Genomic DNA, 21021 nt, shown 5'->3' on the forward strand with positions numbered 1-21021 from the left:
ATCCAGAGAGATGACTTCTCAGTCAATAACCACTTACATGGAAAAGATGGCCATGAGACCTGAACAGATTGTGAAACAGGTGCAAGAAGAAAAATTTCTAAATAAATAGTGGTAGCAATTCTGCCTGGTTCTCTAAGAAATCATGGTGGTTCCCCCAAAGGGGGAAAATGCTTTCCTCAGGAGTTGTATTAATTTTTGCTATTTATTTTATTAAACAGTTAGAGCGCCATGTAAATGTAGAGTCTATAAGCTGCATGATGGGGCGAAATGAACATGTGTATGGGTGTTTAAAACTGTTTTTGCGGTGTTAGTCAGATAAATTGAGTTTCTTCCTCATACAACAGTGATTGTAACATCTATCTCACAGGGCTGTTACAAGTTAAGTGTGAGTATATATTTAAGACACCAGTCTTAGTAGAGAGTCTCAGAGATGTTAGTACCCTTCCTTCTCCAAACCCAGTCCAGTAACTTTAATCCACTGTGGACACAAATTTGTTAAATAATACTTCCATAGTGCAGAAAATCATGGACAGCTTAACTGGAATCTGCTACAGCGAGGACAGATTTATAAGAAGCAATGATGCTAAGTGTCCAATTCATTAACCTCAGAGACCTGCAGTTGGCATTACCATATTTTACATTAAAAAATATACTGTGGTAAAGTCACTGATTAAGATGTTTATATACTAAAATTGTTTAATGGGAAAAATGATAAAAGTATCTTCATATAATGTAGGTGTGAAATTAGAATTCAGATTATATGATTCTATATGTAATCATCTTATGCTAAAAGGAAAAAAATCCGTTCATTTATTCATAGAGAAAAAAACATACTAAGTTGCCTTTGATAGTTTCAACCTTGGCAACATGCTGTCCTTTAATTCCAGAAACTGTATCACTGCACTATTTTTGCAATGCAACTGGGGTAATTCAGATGTATGCCAAGTACATTTTAATGTAGTTTCATGGCAGTTTCTTGGCTCATCATTTCCTCTCTGTGATACTCAAATTTCATTTCATTAAGCACTATGTTACTTCATGGTATATTACAAGAGAATCCCAGCCAACTATATTTTAGAAGTGTGAGGGGAAACCTAAAAGTTGTATGTTCTTTCTCAACTGAATAAAGTATACTAAGTATTTTTCTTTGACATATAGTCTTTGTTCCTTTCTTTACCCCAAATTGCCACTCTAACATGAAGACACATAAAAATACTGTATCAAGAAAATGCAGCATTCAGTGATTCTCATCAAGACTGCAAGTATGAATAAATCATGCATATCTGCAGGCACTGAGCTCAGCATTCTCATTCCTTATGGAAGGGGAAAAGGGCAGATGCTGCATAGAAGCCTGGAGTTACTGTGGTCTCTCTACCCCAGGCTTTCCAGACACGGCTTCGGGGAGGTTGGGAAGAGAGCTGAGGAAGACTGAAATGAATGGGCTTGGGGAGAGCAAAATTATGGTGATTTTTTTAAATTACCAGTTTACCATACAATGACACCTGCACTCACTGATATATTATAGCAAAATCTCATTGCCTCTGGGGTAGTTTATTTACTAAAAGGGTATTCAAAAGCAAAACCTGCTTTACAGATCAAGCGATTGGGGGACCACACTTACATGGCGATAGAGTTTCAGAGACAAAAAATAAGCTCCCAGTGACTTTCACATCCTGCTTCACATGCTTTCCAATACTTGGCATTTTGCCAAAGGTAATTTCCTTTTATATTAACATGAAGGAGGAGGAGGAGGAGGAAGAGAAGGAGGAGAAGGAGGAGAAGGAGAACAAGAAGACAAAGAAAGCAAAGAAAAACTAAAAAAAAAAAAAATCATTACTCATCCCTGATTCCCCTTTGTGCTAGAGTTGGCACAGATGAAGGATGTAGAGAAGAGTCATCAATGAATCTGCAGATTAAGTATAGATGGGACAAAAAGGTCTAATTTAAAGAACTTGTATATTTTGGGTTCTTGGGCAGATTAACAAATAAAATCTCTAACGCCTAATATTGATACAAAGATGTATAGATAAAAGATGGTCTTGCATGGGCTAATACTAAAACTGTAGTGAATCAAGGCTTATAATCAATCCAATATATGTTTGTATGTGCATGCTTGGGTGTGTGCATATATGAGGTTGTGCATGTGTGTGTGTGGGTGTGTGTAAGAGAATCAAGGCAGAGACAGGTAAACATGGAATGAGAATGAAGTTAAAGGTCTTTTCTTCATATTAGAAGGGAAGCTATAAGGGCTAGGACATGGTGGGGAAGAATGTTTACCAAAAAAGGAGAGTACAGTAAAAGCCCACACAGAGTTAACAAAATATGGAAGTGCAGTAGATTGACAGCCAGGATGATGGATCACATCCCAGAAATTCTTTATCTTCTGGAAGGGCCAAGCCAATTGGCAGAATGAGGCAAACGATTATACTTTTCAGAAGCTTCTCTTGGCAGCTTTGGTATTTTTGCTTATCATTGACCTGAATTTCTGTTTTTTGCATTGGTTTGCTTTAGGACCTCACAAGTCAGCCTGTATAAGCTCTGGTTGGCTGAGTTAGTTAACTGAGGTGAAACTCCAATCTGAATAGCAGGAAACAGGACCCTAAAACTTGGGAAAACTCATAGTTTATATAGAAGAGGGTGCTTTGGTTTAAAATGTGAGCAGCCTATTCTTAGGAGCAAAGGAAGTGCCAATTTGGAGAAAAGCAGAATACTCTTAATAGCCTTTGTTTTGAAACCATGTGTACAAAATAAGTAAATTTCTACTTTGGGGGTAAGAAAGAGACTCCATCAAATAGTCATACAAACTGAGGGATCTAGTTCCAAATGATGATCTAGGTAGAAGCCACCATGAAGGGAGAAGGTCTGGTATGGGGGTTGAGTAAGGTCTGGGGGGTTGAGTAAGGTCTGGTATGGGGGAAAGGCTCAAGTCATCTACAGAAACACTGGGATGATAATGCTGAAAAAGGAGAACTTCATGTAAAGAAATTCATATGGAATGGCCCAAGAACTGAGGACTGAAAAGAAAGGTTAAAAAAAAAAATCTTTCCCTTCTATGCATCTATGTGTTCACACACTGGGGCATTTTGCAGGGTGGAGGGTAGGAAGAGGGAGAGATCAGAAAAAATAACTAACGGATACTAGGCTTAATACCTAGGTGACTGAAATAATCTGTACAACAAACCCCCATGACACAAATTTACCTATGTAACAAACCTGCACTTGTACCCCTGAACTTAAAATAAAAGTTAAAAGAAGAAGACTAGCACTAAAAAAAAAAAAGGAAAAGTTTTTGAATTCTTGGTTTATGACTTTTTATCAAGGTTCACACTTACTATTAAATAGTTTCAACACCTTCCTGGATCTATAACCACCAAAACATGTGATTTAGAGAATGTAGCATTCTGGAAAGATTATATTGCTAGAAAGCCTAGTTTGTGGCATTATAGCACTACTTGCTATAGAGATGTAATGGGGATTCTGTTTTGGAACTATTAAGCCAATACATTATTCCTTGGTAGTTCCTAATTTCTAACATCTCAGAGCTACTATATCAAGAGGCCTGACTGACCTGACCACAGAGGTGGAGAGAATAGGCAGGATGGACACAATGTAAAAGAAACTCCTGCCCATGAAAATGGAGGAAATCTTCCCTTCCACCTAGAGGCAGCAAAAGAGGGATAGAAGAGTGAGAAAGCCAGACAGCAAGGATCTTATTCCCCTATACCACCAGCATCTACTTTAAGGAGGGAGTGGTGATATGTAGAAGTGACAAGATTCACATGAAGGCACTCAAGGTGCATCAGGGCTTCTCTGACTGTAGCCCAAGGGAGATGGCAGGTCTTTCCTATAAAAGAATGATTATCACAGTCTAGGGCATTTGTAAATGGATATAGGTAGGCACAGGAGATTGAGAAAGCTCCGGATGCCCTCCTTTTCTCTCTGCCAATGCCACAAAGTCCTGCAGATGACCCAGAAGTTCCTGCATTCACTAAGAGGATGCAAAGGTGATGAGAAGACTGTAAAGGCCTGGACTCAAAAACCCTTTAGGTCCCAGCAGTCCAAGACTAAGTCCCTGGACTGTGGGAACCTGAAGGGAGGGGTAGGTGAGTGGAATTCATGACCAGAGACACAAGGCTAGGAATTAAAAGATCAAACAGGAAGCTGGACTTCAACCATCACTGTCCATGAGTAAGGCTAAATGAACAGTTGAGACCATCAAAGATACACAGACTTCCCCTCCTCCATCATTATAAAGTAAGGTAAAGAAGTCAAGAAGATGGAGTGAAAGAGGGAGATCGGCCAGGCACGGTGGCTCACACCTGTAATCCCAACACTTTGGGAGGCTAAGGCGGGCGGATTACCTGAGGTCAGGAGTTCAAGACCAGCCTGGCCAACATGGTGAAATCCCGTCTCTACTAAAAATACAAAAATTAGCTGGGTGTGGTGGCACATGCCTGTAATCGCAGCTACTTGGGAGGCTGAGGTAGGAGAATTGCTTGAGCCTGGGAGATGGAGGTTGCAGTGAGCCGAGATCATGCCACTGTACTCCAGCCTGGTTGACAGAGTGAGACTCTGTCTCAAAAAAAAAAGAAAGAGGGAGATCTAAAAAACTAAACATTTATTCAAAATAGACTTAACCAAATAAGACTGAGTTCTCTGAAAGATACCATTTAGACAAAAGTTTCACAGATATCATTAATTACTAATTTAAAATTTTGTGATGAACCCCTATATCCCACATTATAGAAGCTAGGTGGATGCTCATGAGGAAGACATGATCAACTATAGATCACAAATTTATTCTAACTTTTTGCACATTTGATTTATCCCTATACTGAATGATATCAGTAAAGAAATAGTCCATAGTTAGAAGCTTATGCTAGGGCAAACACACTGGCTATAAGAGAGTGGTTGCTACAGCCTTGAGGTTTATGCATAAGTAGGCAACAACAAAATCTGCTATAAACAACTGAACATTAATGAATAATTTGGGAGAAGGCCCCTTAGATGGCCTTCTCTTTTATCTTTCTATTCTAACTAGGATACAGTATTTTAAAAATTGGGCCCAAATAGATATAAAATATTTATAATGGTACAGCATTTTTATGGTACAGATGTATAACCTACATTCTATCAACAGGACTTATCACTGATAACTTTAAGTTTCATCACAAGGTCAAGGTAATGTTTGTCAGATTTCTCTACTGTAAAGCTACTTTCCGCCACTTTCCACAGTCTATTCTTTGGAAGCAAGTCACAAAGTTCAGTTCATACTCAAGGGGTGGGGAGTTAAGCTTCACCATCTTGAGGACAGGAATATCTACATAAATTATGTAAATTCTTCTGTACAGGAGATTTGTCTCTTCTTTCCAATTTACTTATTTATTTAATCATTTTTATCTAAGTATGAACTCATGAGTACTTGATAGTTTGGGTTATAATCTAATACTATGTAATTCATTTTGTTGACCAAATTTCTCTAGCTTTGGCCATTGAGACTTCTTTTGGGTTGACTCTTGCATCCCTTTGAAATGCTCCATCATTCTGTTTTTTGAACACTTCCTTACTTTCTGGCATGACACGATGCTGCAGGATCATCTATATTCTCTACCCCAGATTTAGAATCAGTCATTTCTCCAAAGAGCCCTGGTTCCTTTTATTGGAGAATGATGTCAGAAACCAAGATCTTGGTAGTGGGTGTGCTTATTACCACTGAGGTATTATTCTATCTAAGCTCTCTCAGCAGATAGAGTGAGCTATATACAAACATAGCTAAAATTATCCCTGTAACTATCCATCTTTCTATGTTAGAATGAGCTATATACAAACATAGCTAAAATTATCCTTGTAACTATCCATCTTTCTATGTATTAAGCTAAACATGAATTCATACTGATGTCTCTGTCTCTAATCCAGTACCACATTATTGATTATAGTTTGTCCCCAACCCCTTGCTTCTCTGTTAACTTCAGTCTTTGACAGTGAGAAATCTGGATTCTGTCATCTACCATTCATTTACTCATCAATCAATTCTAGCAAACATGTAAAGCAAGCTCAGAGTTGTTAACTGGTAACCCCATGAGAAATAACTCTACCAACTAGAATACAGTTGTGCATGTCTAGTTCCCTTCATATTAATTCTTAAAATTCCCAGTCAACACACTGTTTTCTAAAGATACCTACATTAGTATCTTTTTTTCTCCACCTCCCATGTCATTAAATATCTTTCCAAAGATAGTGGAAAGATAGTGACTAGATTGTGTTCCATGGAATGAGCATGCTAAAACTAATTTAACATTTTCTTAGGATGTTACTTTGAGTTGTTTTAATCATTATACTGAAGACTTCATGTTTGTCTGAACACATAGATGACCTTAGACAAGGAAATAGACTACCCAGAATTATATTATTTTAGAATGCAAAGAACTTTAGATACCAACTGTTCTTGCAACCAATGCTGGAATGTTATCTCCCTAGTAGATGCTTTTGGCAGGAACAATGAACTCATTATTTTCCAAGGAGTACAGTTATTATTTGAGTAGCTATAATGTGTAGTATCTTATTACTTCTAGTGTCCCCAATAAAATGCTGGGCTTTTGTTGTGCTTAATATAGCCAACATTTAGGACATCAACTATAATATTTAATTTCAACCTTGCAAATATGTTTTAAAGAGATTAAGCCCTTGAAAACCCTGAAGATAAACAAAATAAAAATAACTGCAATTGCCTTTTTATATGTGAAATTAAGTGAAGTTTCTGGTAATACATCATGTTTTACTGGAAAATTAAACTATATACTGTACATCTTTTTCTTGCTTAACCTCCATAATTGAGAGAAAATGATATACAATTATATCAAGTTAAACTACACAGAATGTTCTGATTGTTACTACTGACTTAAAAGAGTTGTTATCTCAATATATCTAATCGTCAGCAAATTCTTTTAGTTTCAATTTTATTGACTCTTTCATACAAACAACAACAACAACAAAGAATATAGGGAGGTAATGTGAAATAGTCAAAAGTCTGCTAGACCAGGAATCAGTAGTCCTGGGTGCTCACTGCCACAGAAACATTAATTTTGTGCTTAGACAAGTAACTTATTTTTGTTTCAATTTCTTTGTCAATAATAAAAGGGTAATAGAACATAAGCAGATAAACTCCAAGGGTTTCCTGGATATTTTGTCTTCCTTTACATAACCCAAATTCATTTGCAAGGAGAGAGAAAGGGTTATAGTAAATACATTTGTTGAAAATATGATTAATCATTTTTAAATATGTTAAGTATCTTAAAATCTTAGAATAACTGTAGCCATACAGTGCAGAACTGTGCAAGCTCTGCCCACACTAGATTCCCAGGTTCACTAGCTATGCAACTTAAACAGCAGATTTTTGTCTTTAAAATACAGCTAATAATGATAATTACCATGAAGACTGGCAGTGCGGATTAAAGGAAACAACGAATGTGAAAAGCCCAGTACCAAGAATACAGGAAGCACTGAATGATAGTTGCTCTAGAATAGAATTATAAGGAGATTATAAGGAGACTTCACTACAGAGGTAATGACTGATAGGTAATATGTCTCATATGTCTGATAGGTTAAATGTCTTTCTATGTCTGGGTGCAACAATTTGGACTTGTTTCCCTTTTCTTGCCTAATTGCTCTAAGACTTCTAGTACTATGTTGAAAAGAAGTGGGGGAGAGTGAGCAACCTTGGCATGTTCAGAGGAGAAGCTTTCAGGTTTTACCATTGAGTATGATGTTAGCTGTGGGCTTTTCATGTATGACCTTTATCGTGTTGAGGGTACATTCCTTCTATACCAAGTTTGTAGAGTTTTTATCATGAAAAGATGTTGACTTTTGTCAAATGCTTTTTCTGTACTATTGGGATAACTGTGGTTTTTATTCATTCTGTTACTCTAATGTGGTATAATTACATTGATTGATTTACATATGTTGAATCACCCTTATATCCCAGAGATAAATCCCACTTGGTCATGGTGCATGATCTTTTTAATGTGCTGTTGAATTTGGTTTGCTAGTATTTTTTTTTTTTTTTTTGACGGAGCCTTACTCTGTCGCCCAGGCTGGAGTGAAGTGGTGCAATCTCGGCTCACTGCAACCTCTGCCTCCCAGGTTCAAGCAATTCTCCTGCCTCAGCCTCCTGAGTAGATGGGATTACAGGCATGTGCCACCACGTCCAGCCAATTTTTGTATTTTTAGTAGAGATGGGGTTTCACCATGTTGGTCAGTCTAGTCCCGAACTCCTGAACTCAAGAGATCTGCCCACCTCGTCCTCCCAAAGTGCTGGGATTACAGGCATGAGCCACTGCACCCCAGCCTGGTTTGCTAGTATTTTTAAACAATTGTTGCATCTCTGTTCATCAGGGTGTATGTTTCTTGTTCCATATTACATTCCCAGAAGGACTAACACAATTGAAAGATATCAATATGAACAAACATATAAATAAGGTAAGCACGTATTTTTCTCTGACTTAATAGCAAAGCTTTGTCCAGCTTACACATAGAGACATTGGTTCCTCTTTGGTTTCTGGAATACGAGTCACTCATATGCCCAGGCATTATAATCAGGTTTTATTTAACTTTTGTGAGAACTAATTCAGAGATTGACTCATCTGACCTGTGACACCTGCCTATAGATTCTACCTCTAGTTTGTCAGAAAACTTCCTTGGTGCAAAAACAAACATCAAAGCATTTCAACCGTCAATATATTTAATGCATTTATCCCTTATTCTAAAGAAAGAAGGCACACACAAAGGGAGCTCTGGACAGCAGGGGAAATGAAGAAAAAAGATATTTTGAAAACAAGAGCTGGCACTATGTAACCAGCACTGCTGAGGGGAATTCACGCTGGATCTGGGCAATGGTAGCAGCCTAATCCCAGAAAGAGACTGCTCATCAATGGGGACTGTCACAGGTCTCAACTTGTCTCAGATGAACCCTCCCCTGCACTCTCCACATCCCTTAGTTTTGAACCATGGCTCATAAAACAAATAATAATTCACTTTCACTTAATAATGGTAAATGAGTTGCTCTGTAGAGGACATCAAACTACTAGTTACTAATACTATTACCAAAACTCTTCTGCCTGACATTTCCCCTGATTCTTAGGTCTTTTTATTACCTTATTGTATTTTTATGATTATTATGTTACTCTCCATACCATATTTAATGTATATTAAGATAATAATCATTTGTTGATTAACTCTTCTCTGGTCAGAGGTAAACAACTAAGTTCCTTTTGTTAAACTTTAATAACTATGATATTCAAAGCAGGAAAAATATCAGCTGCTACATTTGCTTCCCAGTTAAGAATTAAGATAATTACGATTAAGAGATACCCCATCCACACCATTACACTGGTAGAGAAAGTACTTTAAAAAATATACAACATTGCACATCCAAAAGAGAAAACATAAAATTTAATCCTATGGATTTCCATAGGATTTTATGTTCCAGGATGGAACAGAGTACACAACTGCTGTACACAGATACACACAGCAACACACTATGAACATTTTGCTTTCCAACTTCTCCTGGAGCTTCCAAGTCATCACAGACCACAGTTTTTACCAACTGCTTTGCCACTATAATACTCAAATACTATAACACTTGCCACTATAATACTCAGTAATACTCAGATTACCATCTTTCCAGTTTCCAGCATCAATTTCCTTGCCATTTGCTGCCCATCCCTTAATACACAAATTTCAGCTTTCCGTTATGGCAGCACCCCATTTCTAGGGATGACTTTTTGTAAACATCAGAATGGGTTATTTTATGCTACAGTATCAAACAGTCCTTAAATCTCAGTGGATTATTTCTCACTCAAACTACAAGTCTGCAGTGTTATCAAGGATGCTTGTTTTATCCTGGTCATTCAGGGAATCCAAATGACAAGGGCTCCAGCTAGACACAGGCTTCCACAATTGCAACTGAAAAGAGAGCTCCTTTTGGCTGAGAGCGGTGGCTCATGCCTGTAATCCCAGAACTTTGTGAGGCCAAGGCGGGCAGATCGCGAGGTCAGGGGTTCAAGACCAGCCTGACCAACATGGTGAAACTCCCTCTCTTCTAAAAATACAAGAATTAGCCGGGTGTGGTGGTGCATGCCTGTAATTCCAGCTACTCAGGAGGCTGAGGCAGGAGAATCTCTTGCACCCAGGAGGCACAAGTTGCAGTGAGTCAAGATTGTGCCACTGTACTCCAGCCTGGGTGACAGAGCAAGACTCCGTCTCAAAAAAAAAAAAGAAAGAAAGAAAGAAAGAAAGGAGCTCCTTTCAGTGCATCTCATTGAATATTAAATATTTCCACCTAGATATGGCACATGCCAATTTTATTTACATTTGCCTTGATCAAGGCAAGTCATGTAATCAGAGAGGGGAGAAAGGTGAAATCCTCTTACGTGTCTGGAAGGTGAAGACCTGGAGTATTTGTGAAGCCCTAATGACCACTAGATCTCCCAATCCCTTCTTCCACCAATTCCTCTACTAATCATAGAAGTCTATTTTGTCTTTTTTTTTTTTTTTTAAAGCTAAGCCTTTGGGAAATATCATCCTAAAATTCTTCCCTTCAAAAGCATACAAATTGTTTCTCTAGAGAGTACACAAATCAGGGGGATAGAAGCTAACATGAATATCATATTACTTGTTCTTTATGTAGCTGTTCTTTTACTTCAGACACAAGTCAGTGAAAATGGTTGTTGGTAGCGCCTCTGAAAAATAGAAGAGCATAAGGCATTCATATAGCATTTAGATTCTTAGATCTTTACTCTTTTTCATTATCAAAAGGACTAGGAAAAGGGCTTTGGAAGAGATCTATACATATTCCTCCCTTTCCGCCTTTCAAATATTGCCACTATTTAGGCTCCCTTGCAATATGAAAGCCCAGGTGCTACAGCAGCCTCATCTTTGCACAACTGCAGAAAGAAATAGGAACCATTTTCTTCAACGTAGAGACACCTATCACTGAAAATTAAGGAAGAACTCAGTTTCTGACAGGTGTTTGTGAGTTAAAGCAGCTACAAGTAGGTAAGAGATATGTTTACTAGAACAAAATTACATGTTGTGCTGCTCAAACTGCTGTGCATAGTCACATTGCAAGTTAAGAAAGATTTCCTTTGCAAAATTTTTTCTCCACCATACATTTTTTTTTCACACTAATCTCTCTTTCCTTAACTAAAGCAAAATCAAAAGAAAATACCCATTTTTGAGTGGGTGACATAAAGTATGTAAATACTGTCTTTTATTTAATCTAAAACCTTGCCAATGAGTTTTGTATTTTATCTCCTAGGGCTAAAAGAACAAAACAAAACCAAACCCCAAATGCCCTTTTTACTTGCTAAATCCCTTTTATGCGAAAAGTATGAATAAAAAGGAAGATTTCTTTACTTCCCACATAATTTCTATATTCAACTTTTTCCATCAGCTTTTCCTTTTTTACAACCATGAATACCATTGTCAAGATAATCTAAATGTATAGAAATGGATAAAATGGAAAAGAATTTTAAAGTGGCATTTAAATTGTTCTTCAGTTACTTTATGCAATGATTTGAAATACTACTTTTGAAATATAACAGTGAAAACAATCTCTCTAATATATTGCCTAATTATTAATAATTTTACAGAAAGAATAACTACAAAAAAAGTGTGAATTTTAGTTGCTCTCTATTTAAGAATATTATCTACTTGCCAGTGACTAATTAAATTATCATTTTTACAACATTTAAACTACGTTTTAGAATACCCACTGGGCTATGTTATCACATATGTTAAAAATAAACCCATTTGAGGCCGGGTGTGGTGGCTCACACCTGTAATCCCAGCGCTTTGGGAGCCCAAGGTGGGTGGATCATCTGTGGTCAGGAGTTTGAGACCAGCCTGGCCAACATGGCAAAACCCTGTCTCTACTAAAAATACAAAAACAAAAAACAACAACAAAAAAAACTAGCTGGGCGTGGTGGTGCGTGCCTGTAATCCCAGCTACTCTGGAGGCTGAGGCAGGAGAATCACTAGAACCTGGGAGGCAGAGGCTGCAGTGAGCTGAGACTGTGCCACTGCACTCCAGCCTGGGCTACAGAGTGAGATTCTGTCTAAAAAAAAAAAAAAAAAAAAAAAAAATTAAAAAAAAATTTGTAAGACATTGGTGATATATAGACCTGAGTGATAATGTTCAAAGAAAAAATCATATTAATGGATTTCTCTCCTCTGAAACAGCAATCATGATTAAGAACAGCTAATGACAACAATCATAGGGGCCTATAGAATACATGGCTTACCCTTGCAAATAGTATACATGTGACCTTGATAACTAGCAGAGAACAGTCATCAATCAGCTACCTTTGAAGATACATGTATTACTCCATTCTCATGCTGCTGTGAAGAAATACCCAAGAACGGGTAATTTATAAAGAAAAGAGGTTTAAATGACCCACCATTCCGCATGGCTGGGAAGGCGTCAGAAAACTTACAATCACAGCTGAAGGGGAAGCAAACACGTCCTTCTTCACATGGCAGCAGGAGAGAGAAGTGCCAAACAAACGTGGAAAAGCCCCTTATAAAACCATCAGATCTCTTGAGAACTCACTATCACGTGAACAGCAAGGGGGTGACCGCCCCCATGATTCAATTACCTCCCACTGGGTCCCTCCCACGACAAGTGGGGATTATGGGAACTACAATTCAAGATGAGATTTGGGTGGGGACATAGAGTGAGACCGTATCAGTACACTAATAAGAAACATGTGTAAACATAGTAAATAAATATTGTTTTAAGAGAGACCATCTATAAACACATTTGATATTAGTTTACCTCCTTTCAAATTCTGACTTTTAAAACCCATGTAGGGAATTTTGTAGGGAAGAGGGCTCCCAACAACTGTATGTTCTTCTTTAGCACCCTACCTAAACAAGAATGAACATTAATCACTTGGAAATTTGCACACTGATGTATCTTTTGTTCTCCTAGAGGCAGTCCTAGTGTAATAATTACAAACTAGGGCTCTGGAGTCAGAGAACTATGCCTATAACAATAGCACCTATCTTATGGGATTGTCATGATTAAATAAATAAAGATATAGGATGTAAAGTCTTTGGCCTGCTGCCTCAAGCAAAACATACTATCAATAAATATTTCTTATAATCATTAAATTAAATATTATTCAGAAAAGCTATATGGGAAGTCTACAAATAGGAAAAAAGATGGAGGTTAAATAGTACCATAGGCCACATGTGACCCATGAAGATGAGGTGTGAATACACATCTAAAAAATCATATTCATTTTCATAACAGTATTGAAAATCCACTTTTGTTTACCTGCTAAGAATTGAGTTCAAAATGTCCTATATCTCCAGCAACATTTAATGATAGTACTAAAGCACAAAAGATAACATAGAGTGTATATTTTCCTCAAGTACTTAGTTACTATGATTTTTGAAGCTTTTGCATTAAAAAAAAAAATCAACCGCCAGAATTAAATCCAAGAATAAACAGATTTTTTTCTCTTTTGTTTCAAAAGGCAGGTATACAGGATAATATACACCAGAGCCAGCTATAATCAATTACAGTAGTCCCCCTTATCTGGTGGGCATACATTCCAAGACCCCCAGTGGATACTTGAAGTCCTGGATAGTATTAAACCCTATATATCCTATGCACAAACATTTTTCCTTCTTTACAACTGCAGGGACAGAAGATCCATTCTTACCATATTTCTCAGCATACGATATGTTAACCTCAGTGTATGATCTTTTTTCTTTCCTTATTAAGTAGAGAACTTTCACCTTTTCACTTAAAGGAAGCCATATCACTTCTCTTTGGCTTAACCCAAATTGCCAGCATCAATACTCTTGTGCTTTGGGGCCATCATTAACTAAAATAAGGATCACTTGGACACAGCACTGCAATACCTTAACAATAGATCTGATAAGTGAGATAGCTACTAAGTAACTAAAGGGCAGGTAGCATCGACAGCATGGATAGACGCTAGACAAAGAGACGATTGATCTCCCGGGAGGGTATGAGGCTTCATCACACTACTCAGAACAGCACACAATTTAAAATGTATGTATGGTTTATTTCTGGAACATTCCATTTAATATTTTCAGACTGCAGTCGACCAAGGGTAACTGAAACCAGGGAAAGCAAAACCATAGATAAGGGGGAAATACTGTAGAACATTTATAAGTGTTAGTTTACATAACTTTTCTTGGGATTATATAATTATTCAACTGTATATTATATCACACAGAATCATTGTGCTTGGGGAGTGTCCCACAGCCACGTGAAAGTGCCCTTCTTGCTGCCTCTCCATTCCTATCTTTTCTGTTTGAACTTGTTCACATACACATAAATAATGGTGACTTCACAAAAAACAAAGTTCCATAAGACATGGATTGTTTTTTAATTGCAAAGATTGGGCTGGAGAGCTAAATGCAACTACATAAAGAAGAAATGCCAATGTAGAAGATGTGATTTGTAAAGAGGTTCCTTTTCTTTATCACTTCTCAGAGCAAAATCATATCCTGTCAAATATACTAGGCAATTTAGTATTTATAGGAGACAGTTTCATCTATCAGATTTTACTGATGAAAATTACAGCTTGTTTTTGCTGAGTCAAGAACTTACCTCTGGTCAAATCTTAGTTCTATCACTATATTAGCAAAACTTCTGTTTTATAAATGTGAATATACACAATATGTAAGAAGAAATTAATTCATAAAATAATTAGGATAATGGTTTTAATGGAGCATAGTAGCTACCAAAAATGTCCCTCTAGATAGAATTCTATAATTGTAAGGAAAATTACATCCAACTAAAGTCCTTCAGTGAATGAGGCAAGGCAGAAATAAATAAGTGAAACAATTTCCTACCAGAATAAAGTGATCCTAACATTTCCTTTCTTCCAGAAAGCTCTTGCTGATTTTCCCCAGTCAGGATAGGGTTTGTCCTGAAGCATCATATCAGTGACCTGAAGCAATGAAAGGAACTTATTCAGCACTTTCAGAAATCTTAAAATCAGATTTAACTATAAGCCTATAATTTACATTCTATTGAGAACAGAATAAGTACACGTTTTAACATTATAACATATGCAGAAACAAAAATTAGGATATACTTCATTCAATTAAAAACTTTAATAGTTTCTTCGACTGTACATACAGAATAAGTACATTTAAAGTCATTCAACATGTCAGATATTAAGAATTTTTTAAATATTAAGATTACCGGATATAAGACGGTACCACAGAAACAAAGCATATGTAACAAATAAAATACTATATTCTTTTAAAGTTTGTCTAAATCCAAAACTCAAGCATTCCCTGATGTCTAGATTTTTAGCGATATCATTAATCAAAATATTATCTTCTCTTTTCCTCTTCCTTACTTCTTCCAGCTATATGTGTGGTAAAGTACTCGTACCCAGTTCTACAGCATATTTATTCTAATTAGCTAGCATTCTCTCACCCACAATTCTGTGCCTTCATCTAAAAATGTTCTTCCTCTTTTCCTCACCTGCACAGATTCTGCCCATCTTCCGAGGCGTAAGTCATATTACTATTGTGATGTCTTCACTGTTCTCTCCCACTTATAGAAAACTTGTGGTTCTTGACCCATCCTTCTCATGTCATGTATCACCTTCTACCTTCTCTTTTACTTACTTACATGCTTTTTTCTCTCTTCACTAGGCTTTGAAATCCTTGCCGGTGAAGATCTTTCTACCCCTTCTAAGAATGTCAAAGGGATTTTTATATACTAGACCAAAATATTTGTTCAAGAAGAAATGATAAAATAAATTAAGATATAAATGCCTGTTTTTAAAGATCCATTAACAAAGTACATTTCTCATCTACCACATCACATATTAATGGTTTCAGCAGAAGCCCAAAGTATTATAAATAGTTAATCTATTAAAAGGTATTTTAAAAATCCAATGAGGATGGAGAATAAATTTCCTTTAAAAAAGTGTTACATAAATGTGTGTGTATGTTATACACATGCACATTTTTCCCATTCCCAGAAAATCTGCCTTCCCTTCAAGAGAAGAGAACACCATTCCATTACTTATGATTTTAATTAATAATGTTCAAATCCAGACAAGACAGATTCAAAATTATGAAAACAGAAACGAAATGAGGTTTACTGCATTGAGTAAGAGAGAATTTTTGTCATCCACTAAAATAAATTTTTCTCTTGTGCTTAAAGCTTTATCATTGCATTTAAGTATAGCTTTCAACAGTGGCCTTGAAATGGGTGAAATTTAATCATTTATGATGAAAGATTGTGATTCAGTGGGGAGTCCTTTTAGATCAGTGACCGCTTCAATAATACCGGACTTCCTGTGGAAGGCACATCAATTCTCAAGCAGGGTCATCCAAAATGGTCTCTGGAAACATTCACCAGCATGTCAATGCTTCACATGCTCACTTAGGTGACACAATCAGAATGGTGGATAAGGATTCCAGTTTTCAGGAAAAATCTGATTTTAATTCTTCATATTATTTCTCAATGTCATTTCTAGGAATAGAGTTCCCAAGATTCTCTTGGTTGATGAAAACCAAAGTTAGTCCATTCCCCTTCACTGAGTAACACTACAGATTTATGTAGGCTCTATCTAACATAGGGCCTACAATAATTTGTGGCTTCATTGTTGAATCAAAAAAGATTCAACAATCATGCATGGTTTTAATATAAACTTTCAGTTCATTTCTCTTTAAACTGTCAATCACTATATAAATGTGAATGCAACTAATATTAAGAATTCAAAAAGGAAAACACTTTTTGCTTATTTTTAAAGAGAAACTAGTTCATCGATGATTTTTTCAACTGTTTATTTTCTTCTTGATCCTTTTAAATTACGGGATTATATTTTCTCACTCAAACTAATGCCCATGGATTGTATTTTCCATCAAAATGATTCATGATACTTATCAAAAGGAGTAAGGGGAAGATGATAGAATAAAAATTAACCATGAATCAAGTGAATTACATTGTTACTGGAAAAAAAGAATAAAGTTGAAAATAGAGAAATTTAAATCTCACATACTCTTAGGTATAAAAAGAGCTTTATATCATAACTTCTCTAGAGGAAGAAATTGCTGTTTTTTCCAAATACAACAATTTCAGCCACTGTTCCTTTATAACCTTCTTTAATAACAGGTCTAGTGTCAAATATTTTAACAAAACCTAAAGGTTACATGAATAAATAGGTAAATAAATATTTCTTGTTGCATCAGACTTTTAAAAGACTTAATTAATTCTCTTAGGCAATATTTATCCTGTTCCAGAAAGAATCAACATGGTAATAAATATTTCCAAGGAACAGAATGATTGCTGGGTGGGTTTTATTCAATTTTCAATGTTTTCTCCAGGGCACTTTCTGGGAAATACTTATTATATTTTCTAGAAGGAGACAATCTGCTGCTGTATGACCAATTACTACAGCTGCATGTTTTGTAAAAATGACATTCAAGGATAAAGCATTTTCTCAGGAAAATGGTTAGATGAAGAAAAAAAAAAAAAACCATTCTTTCTGATGCCAGGCAGCTGATCTTTGCCACCTCCAGCTCGAACTCTTTATTTTAAGTCATATCATCAGATCAATGTCAGGTCACTTGTAGCTAAATTGGCAGAAGCAGACACAGTCATTAAAGGGATGCATTCCATAAAGAAAAATCCAATTATCTCCTGCATTAGAGAAATCAAATTCATTTCTGGTGTTGGTCAAGGACAGTCTTTGTGGGAAAAGATGCCAGAAAGGGAGACTAAAGGCAATGCCATGAGGTTTCTGTGTAGCATAAATACACAAAACCTGTGAATACCTCTCTCACAGGCAGGTATTAGAATTTGAAATTGCAAATCTTTCTATGCTGGGAGAAATGTGCTTAACTCTTTGAGTCTCAGAATCCTTCCCTTCCCCTTTCCTCTCTACTAGGTCTCTGTACAGAACTCAGAACCTCATTATGGCACTCACCGCATCATGGCTTGTCAGATAATCTTTTTCAATAGAATATAACTTTAGAACACATATTGTGCAATCTGAGCAAAAACATGCATTTTGAGGTTTAAAAGTCAGTAAATGATTGTAAAAAACAATTATCTCTACAGAAATCTAAGTGAAATCTTTGCTTTCCTTTGAGGTGAGCCTATATGATGCCAGGCAACAACAGCATGAAAATAGCAATGATGAGAGTTATACTTCACATTTGCTATACAGCTTCATGGATTACAAAGCTCTTAATGGATTTTTCTTATTAAGAGTCACAGCAACTTTGTAAAGTAAGTCATTATTTTCCACCTTTCAGCAATGGAGGAAGAGAAGTCAATGAGGTTAAATAACAGAGCAAGGTCACACATCTATTATACCATTATGTGCACTATTTCCAGAGCCAGCCTGCCTGGGTTCTAACCGTAAATATATTTCTTAGTAGGTTTTTTTTTTTAATTTAGGGCAAGGTAATTAACCTCTCTGCACCTTGTTTTCTTATTAATCACCTATGAGCACAAAATATGTATATTAGCAGGTGGTATAATAATTATTGGTGTGTTATTGTTCGTATCTGAGATTTCTATCCCATCACTTTGCTTCACATCAGTAATACAACACACAAATGAATTTAGAGTCAAAGGATTTGACAATCAATCTTTTCTATAAAGACAAGACTATCATATACTGAACTATTAGAAAATGATAAAGACATAATTTAATGTTAAACTATGATACAGTCTATAATTGCTATTAAAAATCAGAGGAAGGAGGTCACTGAAGGCTGCAGTCGTCTAAGAGGGCTTTGTAAAATATTTGTGTGACAAAACTGAGTATTAATTGACATTCTGTATGATTCTCTACTTTTGCCATTCTTATCTTCTTAGCCTGATTACAAGCTAATTCCCATGCAGGTACTACCTATACTGTATCTAAAGTCATATTTGATATAGTTGTATGCTAAGCATGTGATATTCATGTAAAATATTGATTTATTAGGGATACAAGGCCAAAATAGAAAAATAACTATGGCTATGTAGTGTCACTCTTGAGGTAGCCACTAATTGGTGGAGTATCATTTAAGATAAACAAATGTTATTCTATCAATAAACAAGCATATACATAAAGGATATTAATGAACATAATAGATAAAATTTTATTCGATAGTATGTCATTTTATTTATTTCTACTTAACAATATACTGACTTCATTCAATATTAGCACATATAAAGCTGTTTAGATAGTTTCTTCTTGCTTTAATCGTCCATCATACCTTTTTAAAATTTTTTTTGACTTTTATTTTCAGTTCAGGGAGTACATGTGCAGGTTTGTTGCATGGGTAGATTGTGTGTCACTGGGGTTTGCTGTACAAGTGATTTCATCACTCAGGTAGTGAGCATAGTATCTGATAGGTGGAAGTTTTTGGTCCTCACCCTCCTCTCACCCTCCCCACTCAAGTAGGCCCTTGTGTCTGTTGTTCCCATCATTGTGCCTCCATATATTCAATGTTTAGATCCCACTTATAAGTGAGAATATGTAGTATTTGGTTTTCTGTTCCTTTATTAATTTGCTTAGGATAATAGTCTCTAGCTGCATCCATGTTGCTGCAAAGGACATGATTTCATTATTTTTTATGGCTGCATAGTACTTGATGGTATTTATGTATTACATTTTCTTTATCCAGTCCACCACTGATAGGCATTTAGGTTGATTCCACATCTTGCTATTGTGAACAGTGCTGCAATAAACATCCATGTGCATTTGTCTTTATGGTACAACAATTTATATCCTTTAGGCATATGCCTGCTGGGAACAGGCCCCCAAATCTGGCCATAAACAGGCCATGAGAAACTGGCCATAAACAAGATCTCTGCAGCACTGTGACATGCTCATGATGGTTATGATGCCCAAGCTGGAGGTTGTTGGTTTACCGGAATGACGGCAAGGAAAACCTGGCCCACCCAGGGCAGAAAACTGCTCAAGGCATTCCTAAACCACAAACAATAGCATGAGTGAGCTGTGTCTTAAGGACATGTTCCTGCTGCAGATAACAAGGCAGAGCCTGTCCCTTTGTTTCCCATAAGGAATGCTTTTAGCTAATCTAATGTTGTGCACATGTACCCTAGAACTTAAAGTATAATAAAAAAAATAACAAAATAAAATAAAATTAAAAGAAATAATGCTTACCATTGGCTTGCTGTCAATAAATATGTGGGTCAAACTTTGTTCATGGCTCTCAGCTCTGAAGGCTGTCAGCCCCCTGATTCCCACTTTACACTCCGTTTCTGTGTCTTTGTCTTAATTCCTTTAGCTTCTCTGGGTTAGGGTCTCCACGACAGAGCTGGTCTCAGCATATGCCCAGTAATGGGATTGGAAGGTCAAATATTAGTTCTATTTTAAGTTCTTTGTGAAATCTCCAAACTGCTTCTCACAGTGGCTGAACTCATTTACATTCCCACCATTAGCATATAGGCATTCATTTTTCTCTGCAGCCTAGCTGGCATCTGTCATTTTTTTTCTTTTTAATAGCCATTCTAACTAGTGTGAGATGGTATCTTATTGTGGTTTGATTTGCATTTCTCTAATGATTAGTGATGTTGAGCTTTTTTTTCATATGCTTGTTGGCCATGTGTATGTCTTCCTTTGATAAGTGTCTGTTCATGTCCTTTGCCCATTTTTTAATGAGATTATATATTTGTTTTCTTGCTTGTTGATTTATTTAAGTTCCCTATAAATTCTGGCTATCAGACCTTTGTCAGATGGATATTTTGCAAGTATTTTATCCTGTTCTGTAGTGTATTCATCTGTTCTCACACTGCTAATAAAGACATACCCAAGACTGGGTAATTTATAAAGGAAGAGGTTTAATGGACTCACAGTTCCACATGGCTGGGGAGGTCTCACAATCATGGCAGAAGGCAAAGGAGAAGCAAAAGTATGACTTACATAGCAACAAACAAGAGAGCTTGTACAGGGGAACTCCCATTTATAAAACCATCAGGTCTCGTGAGTCTTA

The 21021-nt window shown here is 36.4% G+C and overlaps 1 protein-coding gene across 6 annotated transcripts in view; it reads right to left on the reverse strand.

Moving 5' to 3' along the window:
• Positions 1-21021, reverse strand: part of TMEM117 (transmembrane protein 117) — a 548703-nt gene that overhangs the window by 163406 nt on the left and 364276 nt on the right. For all 6 annotated transcript variants that reach the window (XM_509012.8, XM_016923597.4, XM_063785727.1 and 3 more), the window contains one exon: positions 14893-14990. In XM_509012.8, the coding sequence (XP_509012.2) occupies positions 14893-14990 (98 nt within the window). The remainder of the gene's footprint in view (positions 1-14892; positions 14991-21021) is intronic.

Source organism: Pan troglodytes, chromosome 10, assembly GCF_028858775.2.
Source record: "Pan troglodytes isolate AG18354 chromosome 10, NHGRI_mPanTro3-v2.0_pri, whole genome shotgun sequence".
Lineage (NCBI taxonomy): Eukaryota > Metazoa > Chordata > Mammalia > Primates > Hominidae > Pan > Pan troglodytes.